The 26,451-nt window shown below is 29.0% G+C and overlaps 7 protein-coding genes across 15 annotated transcripts in view; 5 read left to right on the plus strand and 2 right to left on the minus strand.

Annotated features, from left to right (window-relative positions):
* Positions 1-1,199, plus strand: part of LOC115245148 (probable ATP-dependent RNA helicase spindle-E) — an 8,609-nt gene extending 7,410 nt beyond the window's left edge. The window contains 2 exon segments of the mRNA XM_029823278.1: positions 1-306; positions 380-1,199. The exon segment at positions 1-306 is cut by the window's left edge and continues 20 nt beyond it. Coding sequence (XP_029679138.1) covers positions 1-306; positions 380-512 — 439 coding nt within the window. The 3' untranslated portion in view covers positions 513-1,199.
* On the plus strand, positions 1,054-7,272 carry LOC115245149 (valine--tRNA ligase, mitochondrial-like). Of its 3 annotated transcripts, none has more exons than XM_029823279.1 (16): positions 1,054-1,369; positions 1,649-1,877; positions 2,174-2,420; positions 2,514-2,742; positions 2,815-2,994; positions 3,174-3,298; positions 3,523-3,794; positions 4,069-4,351; positions 4,507-4,629; positions 4,813-4,920; positions 5,003-5,162; positions 5,285-5,580; positions 5,738-5,944; positions 6,084-6,195; positions 6,387-6,607; positions 6,902-7,272. In XM_029823279.1, the coding sequence occupies exons 1-16, from the start codon at positions 1,252-1,254 to the stop codon at positions 6,989-6,991; spliced, it is 3,000 nt and encodes a 999-aa protein (XP_029679139.1). In that variant the 5' UTR covers positions 1,054-1,251; the 3' UTR covers positions 6,992-7,272. The 3 variants fall into 3 exon arrangements, with proteins under 3 accessions (XP_029679139.1, XP_029679142.1, XP_029679141.1); XM_029823282.1 differs by having other exon boundaries at positions 1,305-1,369; positions 1,644-1,877; positions 2,143-2,420; XM_029823281.1 differs by having other exon boundaries at positions 1,305-1,369; positions 1,644-1,877.
* Positions 7,273-7,498: 226 nt separating this feature from the next.
* LOC115245150 (DNA polymerase delta subunit 3-like) lies at positions 7,499-9,663 on the plus strand. 2 transcript variants are annotated; one of them, XM_029823284.1, is made up of 3 exons: positions 7,507-7,592; positions 7,729-7,900; positions 7,986-9,663. In XM_029823284.1, the coding sequence occupies exons 2-3, from the start codon at positions 7,832-7,834 to the stop codon at positions 9,330-9,332; spliced, it is 1,416 nt and encodes a 471-aa protein (XP_029679144.1). In that variant the 5' UTR covers positions 7,507-7,592; positions 7,729-7,831; the 3' UTR covers positions 9,333-9,663. The 2 variants fall into 2 exon arrangements, with proteins under 2 accessions (XP_029679143.1, XP_029679144.1); XM_029823283.1 differs by having other exon boundaries at positions 7,499-7,900.
* Positions 9,664-9,719: 56 nt separating this feature from the next.
* LOC115245154 (leucine-rich repeat and death domain-containing protein 1-like) lies at positions 9,720-12,495 on the plus strand. The gene is made up of 5 exons (XM_029823291.1): positions 9,720-10,105; positions 10,378-10,793; positions 10,966-11,625; positions 11,695-11,873; positions 12,042-12,495. Exons 1-5 carry the CDS (start codon positions 10,009-10,011, stop codon positions 12,316-12,318), a joined length of 1,629 nt encoding a protein of 542 aa, XP_029679151.1. The 5' UTR covers positions 9,720-10,008; the 3' UTR covers positions 12,319-12,495.
* A 235-nt stretch (positions 12,496-12,730) lies between these two features.
* LOC115245151 (protein ABHD13) lies at positions 12,731-16,080 on the minus strand. 4 transcript variants are annotated; one of them, XM_029823285.1, is made up of 6 exons: positions 15,952-16,080; positions 15,117-15,415; positions 14,729-14,960; positions 14,187-14,380; positions 13,955-14,115; positions 12,731-13,615 (listed from the first exon to the last, which is right to left on the minus strand). In XM_029823285.1, exons 2-6 carry the CDS (start codon positions 15,280-15,282, stop codon positions 13,343-13,345), a joined length of 1,026 nt encoding a protein of 341 aa, XP_029679145.1. In that variant the 5' UTR covers positions 15,283-15,415; positions 15,952-16,080; the 3' UTR covers positions 12,731-13,342. The 4 variants fall into 4 exon arrangements, with proteins under 4 accessions (XP_029679145.1, XP_029679146.1, XP_029679147.1 ...); XM_029823286.1 differs by having other exon boundaries at positions 15,805-16,048; XM_029823287.1 differs by lacking the exon at positions 15,952-16,080 and adding an exon at positions 15,762-15,781.
* A 179-nt stretch (positions 16,081-16,259) lies between these two features.
* On the plus strand, positions 16,260-20,602 carry LOC115245152 (6-phosphogluconolactonase). 2 transcript variants are annotated; one of them, XM_029823289.1, is made up of 4 exons: positions 16,260-16,585; positions 18,165-18,365; positions 18,966-19,249; positions 20,131-20,602. In XM_029823289.1, the coding sequence occupies exons 1-4, from the start codon at positions 16,462-16,464 to the stop codon at positions 20,239-20,241; spliced, it is 720 nt and encodes a 239-aa protein (XP_029679149.1). In that variant the 5' UTR covers positions 16,260-16,461; the 3' UTR covers positions 20,242-20,602. The 2 variants fall into 2 exon arrangements, with proteins under 2 accessions (XP_029679149.1, XP_029679150.1); XM_029823290.1 differs by lacking the exon at positions 16,260-16,585 and adding an exon at positions 17,725-17,749.
* Positions 20,603-23,860: 3,258 nt separating this feature from the next.
* Positions 23,861-26,451, minus strand: part of LOC115245129 (calcium-binding mitochondrial carrier protein SCaMC-2-like) — a 22,529-nt gene continuing 19,938 nt past the window's right edge. For both annotated transcript variants that reach the window (XM_029823253.1, XM_029823254.1), the window contains 4 exons: positions 26,076-26,336; positions 25,236-25,403; positions 24,751-25,005; positions 23,861-24,096 (listed from right to left, as the gene is read on the minus strand). In XM_029823253.1, the coding sequence (XP_029679113.1) occupies positions 24,022-24,096; positions 24,751-25,005; positions 25,236-25,403; positions 26,076-26,336 (759 nt within the window). In that variant the 3' untranslated portion in view covers positions 23,861-24,021. The remainder of the gene's footprint in view (positions 24,097-24,750; positions 25,006-25,235; positions 25,404-26,075; positions 26,337-26,451) is intronic.

A 26,451-nucleotide genomic window follows, 5' to 3' on the forward strand; every position in this document is an offset into this window, starting at 1 on the left:
AGGAATGCAACTAAATCAAAACTCCAATAGTGAGCATATTATTATCTGTCAAAATAAAATCAAACATATTTTGCTTGAACTAAGAGACAAACAAAGAAAATCACATAATCCATTGAATGACGAGATCGATTATGACTTTGATAAATGGAATTATTATGACAAATTATACTTTTTGCCATCCATTCGAGAAACAACAAGACAATGCGATATATATCCGCTGCATAAAGCATTAGAACTATGCGAGATGGATGAGAAAAAGGAGGAAATGCTAGAACATCTTTTGGAATTGCAACGTTTTGCTCACGAGTATGTAAACATTACATTTTTATTTATTAACATACACATATATACATGTATACATATTCTACTTTTTTATCAGAGATGTACTTAAGATGAAGAATGTGGCCATTTTCTGTAAGCTGTGTGAAATAGAGACATTTGGTCTATTGGAACTACGCAATCATCTTTATTCAGAACAACATATAAAAAACGAGAAAACATTACAGAATTAATTAGAGCATTATTATATTATTATTATATCACTACTGTTATAGATCAAAAAATTATTGCTAAATCAGAGTCAAGATACTTTGCTTAAGATAGATTAAGGTAATTAATAACTTAATTTTATTACAAATGACTATATTTTTTCTATTATGAGCAAATATGAATGTTATTTTTTTTTATTTAGATGTGTTAATCTATATTTTGCATTTATGCGTAGGTAACATACTCGGTTTAATTTTTTGATACATTTATGGATTAATACACTGTTATTTTTTATAAGGGATATTCAGATTTGTATAACATAATTTATATGTGTCCATAAAATTTATATATATACACAGATTACATATTTACATATTAATTACATCGCATCTGTATAGCATGTATATACACTGCATATTGGAGAGATTGGGATTTGACCAATCAGGATAAAAGGAGCACAAGGTTTCCGTGTCGATTGGCCAGATCTACTGATCTACATCTTCAATGTGTATAATAGGTTTAACATAACCTAATAGGCTTAATGACATAAAGAAAGCAAGGTTTGCAGTCTGAAAGTCTGAAGCTTGATTGAAATTTAATTTTGTAGTGCGGTTCGCGCGTGTAAAGGTTATGTCAAAAGTGTATATTTTTTTATGTAAAGAACATGACGAATATAACTAATTGAATTAATAAATAAATTTGCTCTACAATACAATTTGTCGTTTGTTATTTTGTATTTTGACGAGTAAAATTATATTATCAATGATGCAACGTACGTTGAGCGATTGTTCTTTTCTACGAATGGATTTTCTCTGTCAGACATTACGTTATTGCACTTCAACCGCAACTGCAGAATTATGCAATAATAAAAGATTAACAGGTACATCTTTTTTATTATATCTTATGTATAAATCTGTTATTAATGATACATATATATGTGCATGTTTCCTGTACTTGAATCCTTATATATATTCAGTTTCTCTATAGTTATTTGCAAAGAATTTCCTCTGAAAAGTAGGAGTAACTTTAACTTTTTTCGCACATTGGCAAGAACATATAAAATAAAATTTTGATTAAAATCAACTGAAAAAAATATTAATTAGAAACAAATGGGGGAATAAAAGAGAAGTAATACCTTGCTTTAAATTTGCAAGTGCAGATTTTCCCGCGACGTTTAAACCGAAAGATGTGGAGCAAGGCTGGTACGATATCTGGCAGCACAACAATTACTTTACTGCCTCCAGGACAGCTAGGACAAGAAATGACAAGCACAAGGAAAAAGAGAGTAAAGAAGCCTTTAGTATGGTTTTACCACCACCCAATATAACAGGAGTGTTGCATCTGGGTCACGCTCTCACTGTTACAATCCAGGATGTCCTAGCGAGATGGTTAGCAATATTAATAGCCATAAGAGCTACATTACATTATATTACAATCATATATTACAGTCAAACTATTTTTTGATTACTATATACAACTTACTATGACTGCGTTTCAGTTGACACTATAGATTTTCAGTACTGGTAGTGAATATCGAAACGCAGTCCATATATAGAGATGGCAGTAATTATATTAATGATTTTATTATTATTATATCATATTTTTATGTTGATATATTTATTTACTATAGGTAAATTTACTATTATATTATAGATTTTTCTCTACTGTGCACACATACATACAGGCACAGAATGAAAGGCCATCCGGTGTTGTGGATACCAGGTCTGGATCATGCAGGAATCGCGACGCAGGCGGTGGTGGAACGTATGTTGCGGCGCACGCGAAACATTACGCGGAACGATATGAACCGCGCCGAGTTCGAGCGATTACTCTGGCAATGGAAGACGGAGAAGGCCACAATTATCAATCAGCAGCTGAAAGCTCTTGGTGCTACGCTTGATTGGAACAGAGAATATTTTACCATTGATGAAGTAATGTGTATTTTCTATTTTATCATATATAAAAAAAATATATATATTTATTTTTATTATGACGTAGAATTTTCATTGTGTGTGATCTTGTAGAGTCATAGCGCAGCAGTGATAGAAACGTTCGTACGGTTAAATGAAAGGAATCTATTGTACAGAGGTAGAGATCTCGTTAATTGGTCTCCGGCGTTACGCAGTACTATCTCAGAGATCGAAGTCGAGGATTTCGTAATAGATGGCAAGACGCAACTCCGGTTACCTGGTCACAATGACAAAGTTACTGTTGGCCAATTAATCAAGCTGGCATATCCGATCAAAGATTCGAGTGAGTGTAAAAATAAATATTAATTAAAACTAATTTTCATATGCCAATTTTTTAATGCATTTGGTTTTACAGAGGAAGAACTAATAGTTGCAACGACTAGATTGGAGACGATTTTTGGGGATGTGGCTATCGCTGTGCATCCGGATGACGAGAGATATTCGAGTTATATTGGACGACAAGTTTTACACCCTATAAAAGAAACGTTCATACCTGTCATAGCTGATTCCTCAGTCAAGAGAGATTTTGGCACTGGTAAAAAGTAAAAAGAGATTTATAGAAAATAAATTTATAAATATGTCGAAAAATGTATAAAAAGAGAGAGAGAGAGAGAGAGAGAGAAAGTAGATTGATAAGTTTTGAATAAAATTTATTTCTTTTATTATTATAATTGTTGAACTAATTAAAAATATACATATTTCTCTCTCACACAGGTGCGGTAAAAATCACACCGGCACACGATCGCTTGGATTATAGCATTGCCAAAAGACACGATCTTCCAGTTATTATCGTCATCGACGAGGCTGGTAATATGACAGATGTATGCAAAGAATACAAGGTATGACCTCCTGGAAAAGATGCATAGCTCAACGTTCCCTCTTTTTCGAGATACATATATTTTTTTAATATATTTAATATCTTTATATTTTTTTCTCATATATCTATATACAATGTTTTTATTCAATATATTTTTATAGAATATTGGTTAAATATATTTCTATATTTTTTTTACTTATTTTATTATCGATTTATTTTCTTGTTTATTGTTGTCAATAATTTTAGGGACTATCAAGGTTCATCACACGGGAGAGGCTCATCAACGAGTTGTCGACGCGAGGTATCGTGAAGAGCGTAGAGGACCGTCACCGAATGATATTGCCACGATGTTCACGTACGCACGATGTGATTGAGTATCTGCCTAAGGAGCAGTGGTTCGTGCGATGTACGACAATGGCTAGACGAGCGTACGAAGCCGTAAAGAATGGTGAATTAAGGATCGATTCGAGCGACAGCGGCCACGAACAATTGTGGTATGACTGGCTTGAAAACCCCAGGTAAAATTACTATATATGATTATTTAATTATGAAACAAATTGATAAATAAATGAGAGTAAATAAGTAAATAGATATATAAATAACTAAATTGTTCAATAAAGAAATAAGTATGCAAAGAAATACATAAAGAAGTGAATAAATAAAATGCAAGAATAAATAAATAAGTAAACAAATAGAATAAATAGATGAATACATGAATGACTCTAAACATGCAAATATAACTAAATAAATTTGATACATTAAAAAAAAAGAATTCCTTCTTTATTTCTTCAGGGATTGGTGTGTGTCGAGACAATTGTGGTGGGGTCACCGCATTCCGGCGTATTCCGTAAATCATGGTGACAATAATAACAATAATAGTGGTGACAATGATGTCTTTCCCACTAGTAGTATTAGCAACACTTCGTGGATAATCGCACGATCCGAAAAAGAGGCATATTCACGAGCACGGGAGAAATATGGAGATACAGTGAGCATACATCAGGATCCTGATGTCCTTGACACGTGGTTCTCTTCAGCAATTATACCATTTGTCACACTTGGTTGGCCGGAACATGTTAGTTTTTCTATTATTACTATAATTGTATTTTAATATATTCTTTATTATTATTGTTATCATTATCTTTTTGTTATTTATTTTTATTATTGTATTATAATAGTTTGTTATTTTATTTTTATTATTTTTACATGTTACACTTATTATTGTCGTAGACGAAGGATATGGCAAAATACTATCCATTAACACTGATGGAAACTGGTCATGACATCTTTCTTTTCTGGGTGGCGAGGATGGTGATGTTAAGTCTAGAAATGACACAAAATTTGCCATTTAGGGTATATAATTATATATATAATAAATTAATAAATAATAAATTATTTGTGCGCTATATATATATATATATATATATATATATATATATTCTGTTAAAGATTTATGTATATTGTAAAGATATAGTTTTTTTAGCGTAAATGTGCTTGAATTGATGATTATATATATGCAATTATATATATGCATAGGAGGTTCTGCTTCATGGTGTCCTGTGTGACGCTAATGGCAAGAAAATGTCCAAGAGTTCTGGCAATGTCATCTTACCAGAAAACATTATAAATGGGTGTAACTTTGAAGTGAGTATTCTTCAAACTTACAACATACATATATATTAAAATTATATTACAAAAATAGAATTAAAATGCAATTGTAACATAGGAATTGAATGCACAAGCAAAGCAAAATCACGCAGCGGGCATTCTCAGCGCTGACGAATTGCAGCGAACACTGCGTGTCAACGCGAAATCATACTCTGCAGGAATACCAGATTGTGGCGCAGATGCTTTGAGGCTATCGTTGTGCGCACGTAATATTAAGAGTAAGTAAATTAGAATATTAAGAACATGAATATGAAGAACCTGAAAAATTATTTAAAAGTTGAAAGCATTTAAAAAAATTTAAAAATCTTAAGAAGAATTGTAAAAGAAACTTTTACTATAGATCGTACCATCAGTTTCGACATAGATGATTGTCGCACAAGCAAGTATTTCTGTAACAAAATCTGGCAAGCGAGTAAATACATATTACTGATGAGAAAGAATGGTGAAGAAAGCAAACAGAATCAACAACACGGAGACAAAGAAAAAAAATATCTAAGTAGTCTGGATCAATGGATCTTGAGCCGATTGTCATGGATGGTGGAGACAGTGAACAGTGCGTTTGCTGAGCGAAATTTCCATAAGGCGATTGCCGCAATTCGTCAATTTCTGCACTACGAGTTCTGCGATCTTTACATGGTACAATGTAGTACAATATTTTATGAAGTATGTAAGAATGTTAAAAATATTGATCATAATAATAATAATGATAATGTAGTTTGTATCTTAATTAATTTTAATTTAATAATTCCTTAAAATCATATAATATATACATATAAAATTTCTTTAAACACAGGAGGGCACAAAATTCGGATTCAGAAGCGACAATGCAGCCGGACATTCCGATACTCTCGCAAAATGCCTGGAAGTATCGTTGCGTCTTCTCGCACCCATTACGCCTTACTTATCGGACGATCTATACATAAGACTCGTTAAGAAGAATTTGCCGGGATTTCAATCAGTCTCCTCGTTACTGGAGACCTCTTATCCGGTGCCGTATGAGGTATGTATGTATATATATCGATACATTCATGATTTTTTCTCTTTCTCCTTCCTTCTTTTCCTCTTTTTCCTCTTCCTGAACATTATTATATATGTTAAATAATTTATTTTTATATAATCTATTTTTATTTGTTTAACAGTTCGAGCATTTAAGAGATGTTGTATTGGAGGAAAAGGTATGCGAGCTTGTAAATATGATAAATGTGATCAGAAGTTGTATGGCGAATGTGAGCAAGAAATCAAATCCCGAAGGTAGGTCTTGATAATTGGCGAAACAAATATGCTAATTAAATAATTCAAATTTTTAATCAATTTATTACGAAAATTAATATTATATATAAAACGTACATACATATGCACAAATACATATAGACAAATAGTAAATAGCAATAGTGAAATGAAAAATTGTATATGAAAAATTTCCCTGTTTTTTCTCTTTTCAGTTAATATCCTGGTCAATAACACCCATGATTATGATTTTTATCAAGAAAATGTGAACCTTATTAAAGGAGTGAGCAGAATCTGGAATGTGCCTATTCATTTAACAGAATCGTTTAATGATGGCAATTTTCATAATGAGACGACAAGAGACAATAACGATAACGGCATTTACACTACTCGATACATACACACGAACGATTGCTCGTTACTCATAGCTGTTACGGTAAAGGAGAAAACAGTATTTTATCATTTTTTAATATACAATATATAAATATAACGAAGAATTATATACAAATCTATGTTTATATAATTATTCATAGTAATTAATAAATATCGTACATATACTAGAAATTATCGATCAATATTAATATATTTTCTATATTTTTAATAAAAAATAAAAAGAGAAAGTAATACAATATATTTATATACAATATATAGTATCTCTATTTCTAAGATTATATTTCTTATTACTATCTTTTGTATAAAGGATTTACCATGCTTGTTATTTATCTTGCAGGATGCATCAATGTTGGAACAGATTAAAAAGAATATTGCAAGAAAGGAGAAATTGGAAAAGAGAAATCAAGAAAAAGTGAATTTTTGCTAGAATATATGATATCTACTATATCTGAGAGCTATAACTTCTCTCCTTCACATACTTATTAAATAAATTATAATATAATGTTTTCTGAGATTTCTTATAAATAAAATCGTGCAAGTTGATTGCGCATACATATAATTAAATGCAGAGTAGTGACTTCACGCAAATGCAATTGCAAGAAATAATGATTATTTGTTTAAAATTATAGAGCATCATTTTGTTCACATGGTGCAAATAAATTATAATACATAATGCTTTTTGGAATTATATATACAATGTCTGAAGTTCTGAATCATGCCTTTTATCTAATTTTCCTGATATGCTAATGTTTAGAGTCTAAATTTCCGCGATTAAAATTTTTAATTATTAAAATTTTAGTGCCATTCCTTCGATTTTCTTTATTCTTTATTCTAAGATTAAAGCTAAATATTTCCTTCAATTTAGACTTTTCCCCTCAATCCCTGTAATTATTCTAATTAAATTACATGCGCACGGAATGGAAATGTTGCGCCTTTTGCCTTATTTGCTCCCTCATCCTTCACTCTAACATATGATCACGTGGAAAATAGAAGTATCGCGAACGCGACTAGCGCAAGAAAGAGAAGTAGTAAGCAATAAGATATGAGAAAGTAATTAATAAAAAATGTCTTGTAAAAGGAGCGGCATAAATTAATCGGCGAGCGTCACAAAACATCAGATAAAATCTTTAACAGAACATATTTTTCCAATCGACGTCATTTTAGGCAAAATTAGGTTAGATTGGCGAAACGGAGTAAATATTTACACTCGAAAGAATCATATACATTGTCAATTAACTGACATTTATAACAAATATATTGTTGAAAAATGATTAAAGAAACATTGAACGAATACTTGGAAATTTTGGCTGGCCATGTTTTTGATAATGATAAGCTGGTAATTATATTGCGAACACGTTCATATATAATGCTTATCTATATTTTGTATATAAATATAATTAATGCATAATTAATATTTTTAGGTCACTTATAAATGGCTAAGTAATGAGTTACACGTTCATGTGAATATAGCAAAACAGATCTTATGGGAATTCTACCAAAAATATAAAAACAACAATATTGAATGCACATATTTATTAATAGGCTTTCTAAAGGATAATGAAATGCGTGTAGAGATAGTAAAAGAATCTACTTTGTTGAAGGCTAAAGAAAAGTTCAATAAAATCATTTCGGAGCATCTCTACAGTGTTCACAAACCTCTTGCAGATTTGGAATTACTCGCCACTTCTGGTCCTGGAAATGTAAATTACAGTGCAATAAAATGTGATGCCTGTAAAGAGAGAAGTGATGAGGAAATGCAGCTGTTACGATGGGGTACAGCTGCAAAGAAAATTACATTGGAAAATAGGACAAATTCAAAGCCTGTAGATTTTGTAAATCCATCAAAGGTAGAAAAGAATTCCAATACAGCAAAGAAAAGTGGATTTAATAATTTGTTCGGTATGACTGGAAAGCCAAAGAATTCAGAAAAATTAAAATCCTTTCAAGAACAGAATAAATGCTCAACAAAGGAAGATAAAAATTTTTTAAAGGAAACAAAATTGACAAAGAAGGAGGAAGATTCAATGAAAAAAGATGAAGCTTTAAGGAAGGAAGCTAAAGAATTAACAGAAAAGGAAAAACATTTTGTGGAAAATGATAAAGATTCTGTACAAAATCATAAAAATTCTTCTAAGAATAAAGGTTCTATGGAGAAGAATAAAGGCTCTGTCAATTCTATCACTAAAAAAGTGTCTCCAAAGAGCACTTCTGTAAAGTCAGGAAACTTGGATAATTTTTTCGGAAAACTTGCATCTCCTTCAAAGCCTACAGAAATGATATTAACAGAAAAGAAAAACGATAATGCCAAACAGGAAGAAGTTACAGAAAAAAGGAAAGCTAAAAAAAAGGAGAATTTACGTGGAAAAAAGCGTAATAGAAGCAAAGAAACAGAAGAAACTGCCAAGAAACGGAAAAGAATTGTTGTCCAGAGTGATTCCAGTGATTCAGATATACAGAGTGACATAGAGATGGAAGAATCAGTTCCTGAATCCCCAGAGCCTGAAGCTGTTGCAAGATCCAAAAGTCCCTCTCCAGCAAAAGTGAAATGTGAAAATGGCAAAAGAAAGATGCTAAAATTAGTCAATAAGACTTATAAGGAAGGGGAATATTTTGTAACAAAGAAAGAACATGTTTATGTAAGCTGTTCCGAGGACGAAGAGGAGAAAAAAGAGGAAGAAAGGAAGAGAGAGGTGAAGAAAATGGAAGCAAAGATGGAGAAAGTGAAGAAAAAGCAATCCACGTTGACAGATTTTTTTAAGAAGTCTTAGATTTGTGTTTTAATTTTGAAAGTTCAATTAATTCATAAATATTTGTTTATTCTATATTTTTATAAATTATTTATTAAGATATAGATGATTGAATTAAACGATAAATATTATATACAACATTAGTAACGATAAGTGATATTCGATATTAATATTTTTGTGTAACGCGATATTAAAAAATTTTTTGAGTTCATATTTGGTTATCGTTAAGCGCTTGGTAATTTATTGTTTAGCAACTAGTTGATTTATCAATTATTATTCTATACATTTTGTTTAAAATTAATAACTAACTTTCAAATATTATTTAATAATAAAAAATTTTTAATATAAAAAATGTTGCAGTTTAATATTTTAGAAAATACCTTTAAAATTAATGAAAAAAAATAATATAAATATATGTATAATATATCAAAGTTACTGTATAATTTGATTTGCTACAGAATATTCCACAAATATTGTATAGTTAATACAAATTATAAATTGTGACTAATCAATTAAATTTATCACACTTCATTTCTCGCAACAAGATGAGTAATACATTATCTGGTAAACGTACTTATCAGATATATTATCAGGATTGGTTATAGTAGTTGCACCTTTTGCTCTGACTGAATAAGCAACCATTGATACCTAGTCTGAATGTGAAATTAAATCGCGAATAATAAAATTACGAATCATAATGTTTAATTACTGTAATATCATTATGTTATTGCTTTTAATCATGTGCAACAAATGTTTGTGTGACATATGCAAAACCTGTATATGTTCTGCCTTAAGTAAGTCCAAAAAAAAAAAGAGAAATCTATAAGGCATAAGGAGAAACAATAAAAATTAATAACTAATAAATAAAACTGATATATAATAAAATTAACAAATATATATTATATTATTACTACCAATCATAAATATTGATATTATATGTCTTTTAAAAGAGAAGATAACAGACTATAAGAAGAATTATAATAAATAAATGATAGTAAATAAAATTAATAATTAGTAAAATATGTATACATTTTTATGCTATTATTAATTATAAATATTTTTATAGGAACAATTATTGATTGCCATGACAAACACCTAGGAGTCAATGATGTCTTTAATTTCGATCTTCTTACTCTTGACCAGCATCAACCATTAAACAAACTTATTCTTTCAAAAAATAACATAGTACTTTTACCTATAAACGAACTAAAAAATCTGAAACATTTAAAAAAATTAGATCTGTCTCAGAATCAGTTGGATAATATACATTCAGATATCTTCAAGAATCTAAACGATCTCGAAGACTTAAATTACTCCCATAATCTATTATGGGGCTTCGATATTTCCATCCTAAACATAGACTCTTCTCTTTCCAAATTTAATTTAAGTCATAATCGGATCAATAGCTTGGAGAGAAGCTCAGAAAACACAACAACCAAATTGAAAGTTCTCGATGTGTCTCACAACAATCTTACTAATCTGGTAGCATATAGCAATTTTATTTAATTATGTCAATAAAAATTATTTAAATTTGTCGAAGATAATTATAATAATAAATTACATAAATAAAAATAGTTATATAATATGTAATTATTTTATAATATATTAATATTATATACTAATCTCTTATTTGTTTCATTTTATTACTTTATAGAATTTTCTTGATGGGTTACCGCAACTGAAATATTTGGATCTCTCCTTCAATAAATTGACTATTCTCCCAACCAAGTCACTGTTCCGCCTGCAGCATTTGAAGATTCTTTACATTAACAACAATCATCTTCTCGATTTAAATCTCCAAAATCTACCATTGTCACTGCTGGAACTTTATGCAGGAAACAATTTTATTAACCACTTATTACTACAAAAATCATCAATTCGTATTTTAAACATTCAAAATAATCGCATTTCTGATATATCTAAAAATTTAACATTATTGGAAGGATTAAAAGATCTAAATATTAATGGAAATTCTTTGTCAAGATTTCCAGATGTTTTTCTGAAAGATTTGGAAATACTGGATTTATCCTTTAACAATCTAACAATGATTCCAGAAACGGTTTCTATTAAGAATTTTCCAAATTTAAGAATTTTAAAAGTTAATGAAAATCGTCTAAAAGATATAAAAATCCGGTCTGAATTGAGATTGGAAAGGCTTGAAGTAAATATTGTGGAGACGATTGAAGAGATTAGTAAAGAAGCATTTCTAATGCTACGGGAGAGAGAGAATGATTGTATTAACATAACTATTTCGAGTAATAAGAAGTTGAGTACAATCGAGAAAAATGTTTTTCAGCATATGAACATTTGTTTTGTAAGTATATTTTATAACTTGTTAGAAAAAATATATTTTTACATATAATTCTTTTTCTTTATTTTTCAGCTAGATTTGAGCAATAATTGTTTTGCTCATTTGCCGTCAGAATTATTTGATGTAAATATGAATTATCTCATTAATCTGCAAGGTAATCCATTTATTTGCAATTGCTCATTGCAATGGATGTTAAATATATTAGTCCCAAAACTTTACTTGATGAAGCCTAGTCTGTTAGAAGATTTAAGGTAATTACAATAATATTAGTTAATATAATTGTAAGTATTATTATAACTTATATTTCACAAATTATGAATAGATATAAATATCAACTTATTTTGTATTTTTATATATTATTAAATTAACTTAATAAGCAAATAAAATAATCTATTTATTTTTAAATTTATAAATTATAGATGTGCTGGTCCATCTCCATTAACTAATAAAAGAATGATTCATTGGTATAAATGGAAGGGAAAAGTTTTTTGCGATGACTTTTCCCATTTCGCAGAAAGAATGACTGTTAATATTGCAAGTATCTCTGACAAACAGGTCGTGACATTCGAAACCAGTCCCGGAATGATAGCTGCTCTGGCCACGGCGATCGCCCTGCTTGCAATTCTAACGATAATCGGCATTCTGCTGACTCAAAGAATGATCGCGAAAAAAAGACGAATTAATCGTAAATTTTAGTAAATAGATAAGGTATCGACTCAATCGTAGATTTGCAGATAGAATAAATCATGTAAATTGTGACAACTCAATAATTCAGTAACCAATTGAAATATCGAAAAAACCCGCTGATGATAAGATCAAAGATAAGAAAAAATGCACATTATTTGTGTGATGTACATTATATACATATCTTTTTCAAATAAAGTCTCTTAAAAGTCTCAAGAGATTACCTCTTTTGAATCCTTTATTAAAAATAATATTTAAATCGTTAGTTGAATCTCTTCGATTTTCTTTATTTTATTGGATCTTTATTTTCTTATAAAAACATGAAGACTGTCATTGAGGGAAAACATATAAAAGATATTATTACTTCCATATAATTTAGTGCAGTTTATATATTCTTGTGTAAATTAACTGTCATAATCTCTAATCCCTTCTTATCTTTTTATTATAGCACTTATTGTAACAGGAACCACACAGTTTGCAATAATATATAATAATTAGTAAATGTAGAAACATATTAAGAATTTTACTTTTACAATTACACATGCTTTGGTAAAGTTACAAAATTCTATTTATTTTAATAAATAAGTTTAACGGTAGATAGCTTTTTGTTTAACAGTTTTAAATCATATTTTCAAAGATATTTACATTTTATTTTTGATTCACACATTTCCATTGTAAAAAAGTTTCTTCAAAGTTTATAATTTTCTTTTATATGTACTAATTAATATTTCTTTAATCACTAATTGATATAAATGATCATAATTAAATTAAATCGATTATTCAAATTGATTTGTATTTACAAAAAATTAAATTATTTAGTCTAATTGAGTTTAATTATAACTTGATTTGGACGCAAGGGTAATTATTAATTTCTTCTTTGAGTCATAAGGTCGATTTCTTTGCGACTATAATGTACGAGAAGAAGACGTTCATGAAATTTCGATTCGATAAAGTCGATTCTCCCACGTTTATAACACATGAAAATGACTCTTATGTCTAAAATTGTAATAATAGGCGCACTTAATTAGTGTCGTCATTAGATATCATCGATTTGCCAATGACTAGACGTCACTCTTGGAGGGGGATTTTCCCTGAGTTCAGTCAGAAAAGTGCAAATGTTTTGATAGTAATTCGGCTGGCACCAGGTTTCGTTATGTGTGCCACCCACGACTGGAAGTATACGTTTGCACGTGCTCCGACAATTCTTGTAGAGGTCCTGCATCATGCGAGGTGGCACCAATGTGTCTGCCAAACCGGAAATGAACAGAGTGGGCACTGTGACTGCGCGAACTTTCAGAATAGATAAATACTGTAATAAAAAGTACGAAAATATAAGAGAGGATATGAGAATATATTGTGCAAAAAATGTGTGTGTATGTGTGGTCATAAATCATATTTATTATTTTAAAAATGTGAAAAAATTTAATAAATTATTATATTTTTGATAGCAACTAATAAATTAAAGAATGACAATATAATATAATAATATTACTTTTATAAGTCACAAATATCGAGAACAAAGTTATGCTACTTTTCAATAAACAATATGCTATATTTTTCTTAAAAAAAGCCCGTAATTTGCAGAAAATCGAAATAATCGTGTACAAAATAATATTTAAAAAAAATTGGAAATTTTCTATCTTTTCACCTTGTTTTTATATACAAAAAGTGGTAGATATTGTAGAAATTTTGATCCGACAAATAAGGTGGCCATATCTGGAATACTAGTGAAGGTGTTTTCGAGTATAAGGCACCAAATCCTCTGCGAATTTTCTTCTTTTGTCGCTAAATCAATTGCTACTGCTCCGCCTATAAATTAAAAAATAATAATTAAAACATAAATATTGGTAGAAATAATAAAATAAAACCTGTTTCCTTACCTAGTGATCTACCAAATATTATAATTTCATTAGTATTAATATCCGTTCTGCTGTACAGATAGTCTATTCCTGCTCGGGCATCCATATAGAGACCCTCTTCCGACGGGGAACCCTGTGACAGGCCATATCCTCGGTATTCCAACATTAGGATATTACACTGGATATTATGATACAGTCCCACTATGTTTTGCAACCTAGAAAAAAATTAATATATTTTATATATTTTTAATATATAAATATTTAATATATTTTATATATTAATATATTTTATATATTTTTCTTACTAATAATATTTTCTTTCTTGTAAATCATAATATTTTCTTACTAATAATGTACATAATTCCATTATTTTTTACATAATAGAGATTATATAGATACAATCAAAATAAGGAGCATTTCTTACAATAATATTATAATTAACGAAATTTCTAAAAATACTTTAATCATTATTGTTGTAATAATATACTTAACTTATTTTTAATATGTGAGTGTGTGTAACAAAAATAGAACAATATTAAAATAAAACAATAAATACTGCATACCGATGGCCCATATTGCCAGCATTGCCATGAAGAAACAATAGCGTAGGTGCTTTCCTCATTCTATCCTCTGGTTGGGAAACAAAGAACATATGTAGCATTGTACCATCTGCAGCTCTGGTATATACACTTTGGTATGGTAAATTAAATATTGAAGGAGCTGGCACGTAAACTCTGGAATGAGACGGCAGTTCTGGATGATAAAGAAGTTGATCTTCCCTGTGGTAGAGTATTCCTGTAATAATATAAAAATGTTACAAATATAAAAATAGGGAACCTTAATATAAAATCGTTCAAATGATAAAAATATTTCTATAAATTAATACTAAAATAATAATAATAAAGGACTTTGTCAGAAAATAATATTTTCTATAACGAGAAAGGTACAAACCAGTTGTGGCAAAGCACAGCAAGAAGAAAGCTAAAATCCCACCATATAACCAATATAAAAGGAAGCAGACAAGGATATAAACTCCACTAAAAGCCCAACACTTCATGGCGACGCTACCCAAAAGTCTCATTGGTCTACTGCGAGTTAAACGTATTCTGAAAGACATTATTTCTATGTTTTGTCTAATTTGACAAAACTCTGCGTTATCTGAACAGTCCAACTGTTTGCAATAAACAGATTTGTCTTGGTTTAAAGACAGCCATGATCCATTAAATCAATCACTGGAATCCTTTACACTCCTGTAGAAAATTCATGTTTTAGTAACAATACATTATTATAATCGTGATTTTTATTAATATTTATTTATTTTATACATCTCACATCAACATTGATGATAAATTTTATAACGTATCTTTATGTGCTAATTAAATTTTTGTTCTTAAATAGGAGGCAACGAATAAGAATCGTCAAAAAATGATAAAATCTTTCGATAAAAAGTTAATTATAATTTTCTTATCTACAGATTACATATGACTAAATGCGAATAAAAAATCGATATTAGATTAATAAAATTGATTACATACGGTTTCTTTTTATCGATTTATAACTTAGATCAGCTTATAGATAAAAATAAAAGAGAATTACATAAATTGTGTAAATTAGAGAAGTCAAGTATACATATTATAACCTAATCTAATCTGTAAGACGATATGACAGTTGAATCACCGGCCACACAAAGTTGGACGACCCAATTAATGGAATTTTTATGATAAAAGCTAAAACGTGAGGATTCATAAAATGACGATTGCTCAAATCACGATTGTTATCATTATACCTTAAGCATCGAGCATTAATTTAATCTTTCACGCGCTAAATTATGCACAAATCTAGGTTAGTTTATACGTATATCTGCTTCACTTTTTAACTCATCGAATGCGCGCGCCATTTAGCGTAATTTTCCTGAACTAGGATGCGTTCAAAAATCCTACTCGTAGGGTAAAACAGCATTGAATTGACCAATCGGAACAAAGAAATCTTCGTCTTTTTTATCCTGATTGGTCAATTAAACGCTATTTTACCCTATGGGTAGGATTTTTGAACGCACCCCTAATTTTCGCGGAGGCTCGAATTTCTTTGATCATCGATGTCTTGGCTTTTGAAGAGGATATAAAGAAAGTGTGGAAAGTGTAGAAGATACAAGTGCCGATCGTAGGACAGAACGTAGGCACGTAGGCCGCTGTCGTGTATGCGAATCGCCGGCGCACTTGCATTTTGATAGTCGTTACGTTGGGAGGTGCATGTACGCAATAACTTCGCACAGCTCATCCGCAGAGGAACATACGCAATGACGGAGATAGTGGTGGCCAACGACGAGGAGCAATTACTCTCGCGGATCTCTAATCTTGTTGCTCGCGCCGCCGATGACGCAATTTCACGTGATGATCGGATCTTTCGATTCGGAGTATCAGGTGATAAGTGATCTCCTACAATTGTTACAAGCCTATCCTCTATCTTCTATTTTTCTTATCATTGCACACCTATTTAGCTCTACAATATTTCCTGTGTATTATTCCCGCGTTTTATAATTCTATAAGTATATATATACTATAGAATATTCGTTAGAATCAGATTTTCGTTTTTGCTAGTGTCTTACGCGAACAAAATAACTCTCAGGTTTTTTTAATTTCACCAAGGTCAAAATTTCGTATTGTCACGGTTCACGAAAATGAATCTTTTGATGTAGAATTATATATTATTTCGTTAAATTCACGATTAAACGAAATACTAAATAATCAACGGAACGAAACACGTTTTTCGTAAAATTGATTTTTGCATGTCTCTGACATGAGAAATTGTGCTTTAACAAATTTATACCGCGATTTTAATCTTGCTCTTCTCTTTTTTTTCAAGTTAAATGTTACACTTTTTACTTTTTACACTTGTTACACTTTTTATGAAATTAACATGCAATTGAGACATTAGCTTTGTCATCATCTCAGTAAAAAAAAAATTCCGATTTTATTTTGATATCTATATGTATAATGAAAATTGAATATATATTTTTTATATTTATTAATATATTTCTATGTTTGGAAAAATTTTATCTAAGATTTAAAAAACTGAGATTTATTTTGTATAAGTATATGACTCAATCAATAAGTATACGACTCAATCAATTAATGAAAAAGAAAGAATATATATGTTAAAGAAATATGTGTAAAATATAAATATATATATAGAGAGAAATGTATAAATATAAATACATAGAAATTGTAAACTATGTATTACATTTACATAATTTCAAAGCTTTATCTCACACACATACATGCTATCCATACAGATAAATTAATGGATTATAAAAATTATTTAAGAATTTGTGTGTTTGGGCTTTTATTGTGTATTAAGAAATATAAATGTTAAACATTTCTGCGAATTTAATGTTTTCATATAAACTTACATATAGAAGATTTTTAATGAAAATGTAGAGAGTATAGCTAAGAAAAAAATACACTCACTGATTAAAGATTAAATGATAGATGATTGTTGATCATGTTCAGCATTCCACATGCCTGGGATTAATTAATCGATTTGACAATAGTATTATGTCAAAATATAATGTTCCATGAGACAAGATACATATTTATGGTGCAGCAAATATATAATATATATTTGATGGAATTTTCCGAAATTTTGTAGGTTAAACAGCTTATACAGATGTCTTAAAAATATGTATGCATAGACATATATAAGAAATGTTTCAAAAAAATATTGACCAAAATTGCTGTTTTAATTAAATATACTTTATTGTATGGAAATTATATTGAAAAGTCTATACCAACTATATTTTAAAAATACATGTCAATATATAGGAGATAAAAGAATAGTTTAGATAAATATGTATAATTAGATTTTTAGAACATTAATCTAAATTTTCAATTTTATTAAAAAGTTAGGCGTAGGAGAAGGGGAGAAAAGATGGTTATATACAGATGATACAAAAAATTGATAAATTATTTTTACTTAATGACTAATTTTCTGTTATTATAGGTGGTTCAGTAGTGGATTTACTGGCCAAGTCTTTGCCTAACATCGCGACCGACTGGAGCAAGTGGCGCTTCTTTTTCTGCGATGAACGAGTGGTACCTTTAGAAAACTCTGACTCTAATTTTGGCCTCTATAAAAGTTGTCTCATTGGAAAAATACCTGTCACTGAGGAGCAATTCATAAAAATCGATTCAGAATTAACTGGTATGTAGTCAACGATTTATTCTGTATTTCTATTGTATTAATAAGAAAAGTTCGAAAAATAAGGACCAAGCCTTAAAGACCAACCTGTGTCAGATATACCTGTGACAAGATTGGACTATGCAGAAACTTCTTACTTTGATAGAGAAACCAGAAACCATTGTATTATCAATTTATTGTTCTTATTTATCCGTTACCAAATCAGTCAAGTTTGTGATGTTTATGGATTAAATGAAGAAATTTATGAAATAGATGTGTATATGCTGTCTTGAAGAATTGATTATATACACTAGCGGCGATGTTTGACTCTTACTTTTCGAGCGTCCTTTATAATAATTGATATATATATATATTTTTATTATATATAATTAAAAATATCTCATAATTATTATTTTATTTAATATTTTTTATATACTTGCAATTATTTTAACCTTCCATTATTTTTTCAATTTTCAATTTTATTTTTATTCACATCTATTGCATGATACATTTTATTTTTTGCTCGTTTTATATATTATCATATACATGCATTTATAATTCTTTTATAAGTTATTATTGTTTATGTTATTTATTTGTCATTTATTTATTTATATGTATTTGTAGTCGAGAATGCGGCGAGGGATTACATTAAAAAAATGGCCTTCTTCTTCCCGCCGGACAGATTACCGAGATTCGATTGTTTACTACTGGGCCTGGGTCAGGACGGGCATACATGCTCGCTCTTTCCGGGTCATCGGGCTCTTGACGATGAGAACATGTGGGTCACATGGGAACTGAATGCGCCGAAACCACCACCTAGTAGGATCAGCCTTACCATGCCGGTCATTAATAACGCTCGCATGTGCATATTTATTGCTACCGGCGCCAGCAAAACCGAAATCGTCAAGGTAATTATTAAATTTTTTAATTAATTAATAATTCAATTAACTTTGAATTTACCTTTACAATTTTATACATTTTGAAAACGCGAGAATAAGAAATATTTAATATTTTTAATAGTAATTCAATATGTGATGGCAGTTAATAATTAATAATAATAATAAATAATAATTAATAGAAATATATTTAATAAAATATATTTAAAGAGAAAATAAAAATTTCTATTTTAGAAATAGAAGATACATATATATCTTATACTTCGCGACTAATTTTTGAATGTACATTTGGGCCCATCTTTAAAATGAGAAAGGGACTAAAAGACACAAGATAATATGCATATCCAACATTCTAATGTTGTCATATGTGTTGCCATTGTGGCAAATATGAATAGTAGGAGAGCAGCACAAGAGAGGGACAGTGGTAATTATTAGGGAACTTGGAAATAAAAATAATATGTAAATATTTTTTCTACCTGTACTGTCGAATCTTCTGGATATCCTATTTCCAGCCAGCTTCTTCATTTAATTTATGAATATCTGTCTTGGATTTGGATATATAGTACTATAGTATCTCCTTGTCACCCTACTTTCTCTTTAATCTATATTAATTTAAATTGGTTATAAAATTATTTTTAAGAATTCTCTATTACCATCTTCTTAGCCATCTGATTCTCCGTAAAATACTTGCCTCCTGACTTGACTTTTCTTATGCTGTTTTCTTACTATTCATATTTGCCGCTTGATTCTTAGAACATATATAATGGAAGGAAGGACATATCCTATTTGATCAAAATTACAGAATTGCACATATAAATTGGGATTGAAAGTCGAACATACACGGAATTTTAGTTTTGTCTATATTAAATTACCTTTTTTATTGTTGTTTACAGAGGGTCTTGAAAGACAAAGAGGATTTGCCAGCCACGAGAGTGAATCCAATTGACGGCACTCTCTTTTGGCTGCTCGATCAGGAAGCAGGCAAGCTACTTAATTCAGACTGAAACGCGAAATTAGCTTAAAGTAAGACCGTTACATAAGATTTGCACCAATTTTATAACATTCCATACCATATATTAAGATCGTCTTGTAATTCCATTGTAAGCCTTTTTTAGTTTGATATTTTAATACATGCTTTTTTCACTTAATTTACTATTAATGTCGATAGAATGTTTGAAAAAGCATGTGTTCCTACCAAAGGTATGTAAAAATAAGTCATAAAAAAATCAAATAAGCAACTTTTGACTGATATTGCTCAATAATATCGTTTATATAAAATGTGTAAACTTTATTGTATATTAGTCTGCAGATTGTAAAAGGACAAAAAGAATTTAATAAAAACAAAATTTGCATTTTCACATCAAAAAAATAAGAGCATTCAATAATAAAAGTAGCAGCTTTGTTAAAATATATAATTTAATACAAAAAAAAATTGATTAAAATTTATTACATAAATACATAACATAAAATACGAGGAAATTTAATCACAGATAGAAAACAAATTGTTTAATTATAAATATTTGATATATCATTTTACTTCATCAAATCATTGCGCTGTTTCTATTTTTTAAGGGGTGGGAGGGAGGAAAAAAATTTATTCCACATGTCGCAAATTTTCAAGCAAAAGGGATAAATAAGAAATATATCTAAATATGGTGCCTATCTAAATATGTATGTATTGTAATATATTGCAAAACTAAGAAAGCTCAGTGCCCCTTTCAATAAAGCAAGAAAACGATAAATTCACAATTATATTATAACATAACGTATTTTGTGATAAATATTATTGCATTTATTTTAATTTGAAGTAATTAATGAAAAGAAGAATTTTGCAATACAATTTGCGTAATTTTAATGTTAATTATCATGAAAGCTAATATTTTATTGGATTGTAAAAAAGTTAGATCATTTCTTATTTTTTGAATCTCTGTCATTTAATTTTTGTTACATATATATATATTATCTGACAATAAAATTTGCGACATGAAACATATACTATACATACCTATTGCTAAACCGCAATGCAATTCCCTATAAAGTAGTTCTTTTGGGATACTATAAATAAATTTCAGCGTTTTTCTTCCATTTTTCAAGTTCGTAAACTTTATTGCCAGATTTATACCTTGTATTTAGACGATTTTTAACAGGTGAGTATTAAAAATCATTTGTATTACACGCGATATTTATTTTTTTAATTTATTCAATCCTAGAATTTTTCATATCTGATTTATATACAAGATATTCTAGAAAAAAGAAATGTAAATGAGCAAAGAGTAATAGCACATTTTTTGCGAGAATTTAGGGAACAGACTTAATTTTTTTGAGAAATAATTTTTTGTTAGAGATTTAAAAAACTACAATATAATTTATAGTTATTTATTTAGTTAAATAAACATCTGAGATTTATAAATTCCTTATATAGTTAATAAAAAAATTAATTTGTTTTGATGTTCTAAACAAAGATGACTACATCGAAGGATTAGTGGCTTAAATATATGGAATTTCAAGATTCTTAACTCTTAAACAAATATTTAATAAAAATAAATAGGATATATTATTTGAAATATATCCTATTAAATCTTAATTTACGATATGAAAATAATCTCGTTATTAAATTCTCTCTATGGATAAATCAAAAGGCATATCTCTCTTATCGCGAACTCCGAGCTTTTTATGTTTTTCAATTCTCCTGTAATAATTTAATATAACTAAATAATAATTAACTAAATTAATTAAATAATAACTAGCAACAATTTTACTTGGTTGTTAATTTTTTCCAAGGGTTGTTATATAATAAAAAGTATACTGTGTAAAAATTTGCACAATCACTAATAAATATTTAAAAAAACTATATATATATACACACATATAAGATATAAATTAAAATTTATGTTTTTGCGACGAATTTTGCGAGAAATCAATTTTATATAATTTAATAACTTATTCACAATATTTTAATAATTTTCTGGAATTAAAAATGATTAATAAAAACTATTTAATATATTCTCTATATGAAAGATTTATTAAGAACTTATTAAGAGAAATTCAATTTCTATTAGAAATTTCAGTTTAATTATAAAATATTACTTTTTTATTCATTCTTGTTTTATTTTTTATTAGTTCCATAACATAAGATGAAATGAATTTAAAATTAAACTCAAAATTGAATTAAAATAAAATAATGTTTTTTTATATATAATTTATAGTCATCATCACTATTTTCCAAACATTTATCGATAACCAATGTGTACGTCCAACTGTGTACGTATTTATAATACATATAAATACATAATATACACAATAGTTTTCATAAGTTCACAAAAATTATCTAGGGGAATGAACTATAATTATAGCAATTCACGAATATATAATATAGTAAATTATAACATAATGGCCGATGAAATCAAATTGACGTATCTACAAAGTACCAATAATCAAATAAAATCGAGATAAAAGATGATGACTATTTATAATAATATATAACAATTGCGAAATTATGTAAAAAAACACGATCTATTGAATTAATATTTCTCGTTTTTATAATATATATATACATATATTTTTTTCCATCTATTATAGGATTTTTTCATCATGCTTCTATGAAAACCTCAAAATATGAAATTACATTTTTAGAATTCCATAGATAAATATTATTTTGCAAAATCATACAAAATTTGTTTATTTCATAAATGTTACTTCAATGAATCAACTTATTTTACATAATTTAGCAATCATCACATAATTTACAAGATCTCGATATAGACAAACCAAGCGAAAATTCAGTTTACAATCATATACATATCACAGTATCAATGTATAACTCGATCCTCCATTCTTGCAATTAAAACGAAATTCTTTAGATTGATATTACATCGCTTTTACAAATGGTAGATATAAATTTTTTGTGGACATTAAAGTCAGACAAGTAAAAAAGAGAGAAATTAGTGATCTGATAAAATAATGATCTGATGTATCAATAAATAAAAAAAAATTAAATTAAAAAATTGAGAAAATTAAATTCAATACCATATTTTTACTTTTAAGGGCACTATTCTATACATGGTTACCGATAAATTACAATAAACTTTATAATTATATATAAATAGATAATTATAATAATATATATATAATATGCAAATTCTCTTTTTTTGTACTGACTTGAATGTTTCCATCGGTAAAATTCATTTTTATACTAAATAATAATCGAGAACTGGCCTTTCCTCCTTCGATCACTGTCACTTAAAACTTGCTATTTAGTATATTTGTTTACAAAAAGAAAAACAATACTTTTTTTACACATGGAACACACTCTGCCTTGTACTTACTCTTTAAAATCAGATATTGTTACATTACAGTAATAACAATATGTATGACAGCAATTGCAAAAAAAAATTGGTAATTACGATGTTATATTATTTCACATTTATTTTTTGTATTATTAGTTCATAGTTATTTTTTGTATAATTTATTAATATTAAAATATTAAAGTATATTTAAATTTTAATAAATCATAAAAAAACTGCGAGATATATAGAACGCTCGATTTATCTAAGAAACTTTTCGAGTTATCAATAATAATAAATAAAGATCGCATTTTTTTCTTTATCTTTTTTTTTTCTTTGAGATAAAACGAAAAAGATAGAACGAACATGTTTAATCAAACGGCCATATATTCGTCTGTCGATGATTATTTATGTCTAACAAAAAGAGAAGAGAGAGAGAGAGAGAGAAGAAAAAAGAGAGAATAAGTTAATTAATTAAATTAATCCTAGTATGCATATTCATCACGTCATGTTCACGCCTAGTGCCTGCCGAAAATGCTCATATACTACATAGCTAATAGACACTGCAGGTGCAACCTACAAAAAAAAAATACATATTTTAGTAAAAGAAAATATAATATAATTTTTTTTTTTATTTTAACCTTCATTATTTCTGTATGTTGAACATAGATGACAATTAGAATTTTATATTTTTTTATGATAGGGAGAGTAAGCGCAACGCAGAAAACCAATCAACATTATAAATCATAAATTTTCATTATTTCAAATTTCGACATTTTACATTTTCTTAAGAGCGAATTATATAAATATGAAGAGTATAGCATTTATTTTGCAGAAAAAATACAAAGGAAGAAATGTGTAATAAAATATATAAGATTGATTAAAAATAAATTCTAAGTAAAATGTTATTTTTTTTTTTTTTTTTAGAGAATCTGATTATCTCGAAATAAAGTTCAAATATTGAAAAGATCGGAGTTTATATATTAAGAACATATTTATATTTTTAATAAAATTTCTTTCAGATAATCTTAAGGAAGTGCAGAAAGTGCAAAAAATAAAGTTGTATCACAACACAATTATAAAAAAATCTATTTGAAGTAAATAATTAAATTTGTGTGTATATAAACTTCAATATATTTTATAAATAACATTCTAAATTTAATTTTTAAAAAATCCATAAAATTTCTATATATATATATATATATATAATTTATTTTGAGTTGATCATACCTTAAGAAAGTTGGGTGTGAGGCCGCGATACAGGCCGCGTATTCCTTCACGGTTCAGAATGTCTTTAAAAACACCCGTCATGGTATTGGGCAAACGATCTGGCGCAATTTCGGCTTGCAACCGCGTTCGTACCAGTGCCAACGGATATGAACACACCTGGCCTGCTGTACTCGACGCTGTGCCACACAACAACAGAACCCAAAACGCCGGTTGTTCTTTCTTATCGTGTGTACGTAGGTAATTATTTTTCAGGGTCTATGGAATGAATAAATAAATCGTGTATCATGCAAATTAATTCATCGATTCAACCTCGGAAAATTTATCTTGACATCGACTCGAATACCAATAGTGAGTTAGATAATCGTATAAATATATATTTTGATTTCGCGCGCACGGCGCATAAATAATATTAATAACTACAACAAATATATTGTATAACGAAATCGAAAATATAATGTAAAGAATTTTTTAGTATTTTAACTTACTTCGTAGACGGCTAAATCGATGCCGGCATATGGAAGTATTCCTATCAAATTGGGTACATAGCCTCTGTAGAAGGATTTTAAGCCACCTTGTTTATATATTTTTTTAGCCGCATCTACCATACCGTTAAACTCGCCCGTTTTTCGCAGCGCGAGTCTCGTTTTCAGTACCTGTAAAATTATTTGTTACATATCTTTATTCTCATTTCTCTCTTTAGAGTTTATTTCATACAAATGACTCTTCTCTCATTACATCCCATATATACCCTTTGCGTGCTGTTGCAAAGGGGTTCCGACGACGTGCGGAGGTGCGAGCGATTGCGCCGCGATTATTTTTCATTGCTGCGCTCTTTTCGTGTAATCCACTCCTGTGTTTGCTATTTTAATTAGGAGGCGGAACGTTTATTATCTGTGTAGGGGTAGAAAAATCTCACCGCGGAATTTCTCAAAAAAATAATGCAAACGTCATTATGTTCGAGTCTTACACAAAGATTAATAAAAACTTGTTTACATTTGATAAAATATTTAATAAAATAATTATTGCAATAAAATTATTTTTGTTTTTTTATAGCAAAATCTGAGCCACTATTTGACAAATTATTTAGCTACATATCATCTTATGACGTGTATGTATGTATATATATTATCTTATCGCATATATATATATATATATATTACATAACTTATACTCTTTTTATATTTTTTTCACTGACAATCTGATATAAGCTAATATAATGTGATGATATAAGAGTCATAGTACATAACAAATTTACATGGCTTCTCGCATCTGACATCATGATTCAATATAGCTGCAACGAGGAGTCATAAGATAATGGGATGTACCTCGAGAGGGTAGATGGCCGATTGGCTGATACCGCCAGCCATTGAGCCAGCGCAAAATCTCTCATAGAGTCTGAGTTCACGCGCCTCGTTGTCCGCCTTGATAGCTCGCTTCACTTGCTCGTACGCCATAAACTTGAGTGCCGTCTCCGGACCAATCTTGAGCACGTTAATGCCATTGCCACGCCACAAGCTGCTAATGCCACCCTCGCGCAACATGTACCTGAAGCAACTCATGATATTGCAGTGTCGTGTGCCGTGGACCTGCAAGGACGATCGGACGAGTCTCTCGTCGTGTTAAAGCAAACTAGACAAATTTTTTCGCTCGCTCGCTCGACATGTTGCCAAGCGGATCGCTTTTTTTTTTTTTTTTTTTTTT

The sequence above is a fragment of the Formica exsecta genome, unplaced genomic scaffold (genome assembly GCF_003651465.1).
Source record: "Formica exsecta isolate Colony F162 unplaced genomic scaffold, ASM365146v1 scaffold915, whole genome shotgun sequence".
Taxonomy (NCBI): domain Eukaryota; kingdom Metazoa; phylum Arthropoda; class Insecta; order Hymenoptera; family Formicidae; genus Formica; species Formica exsecta.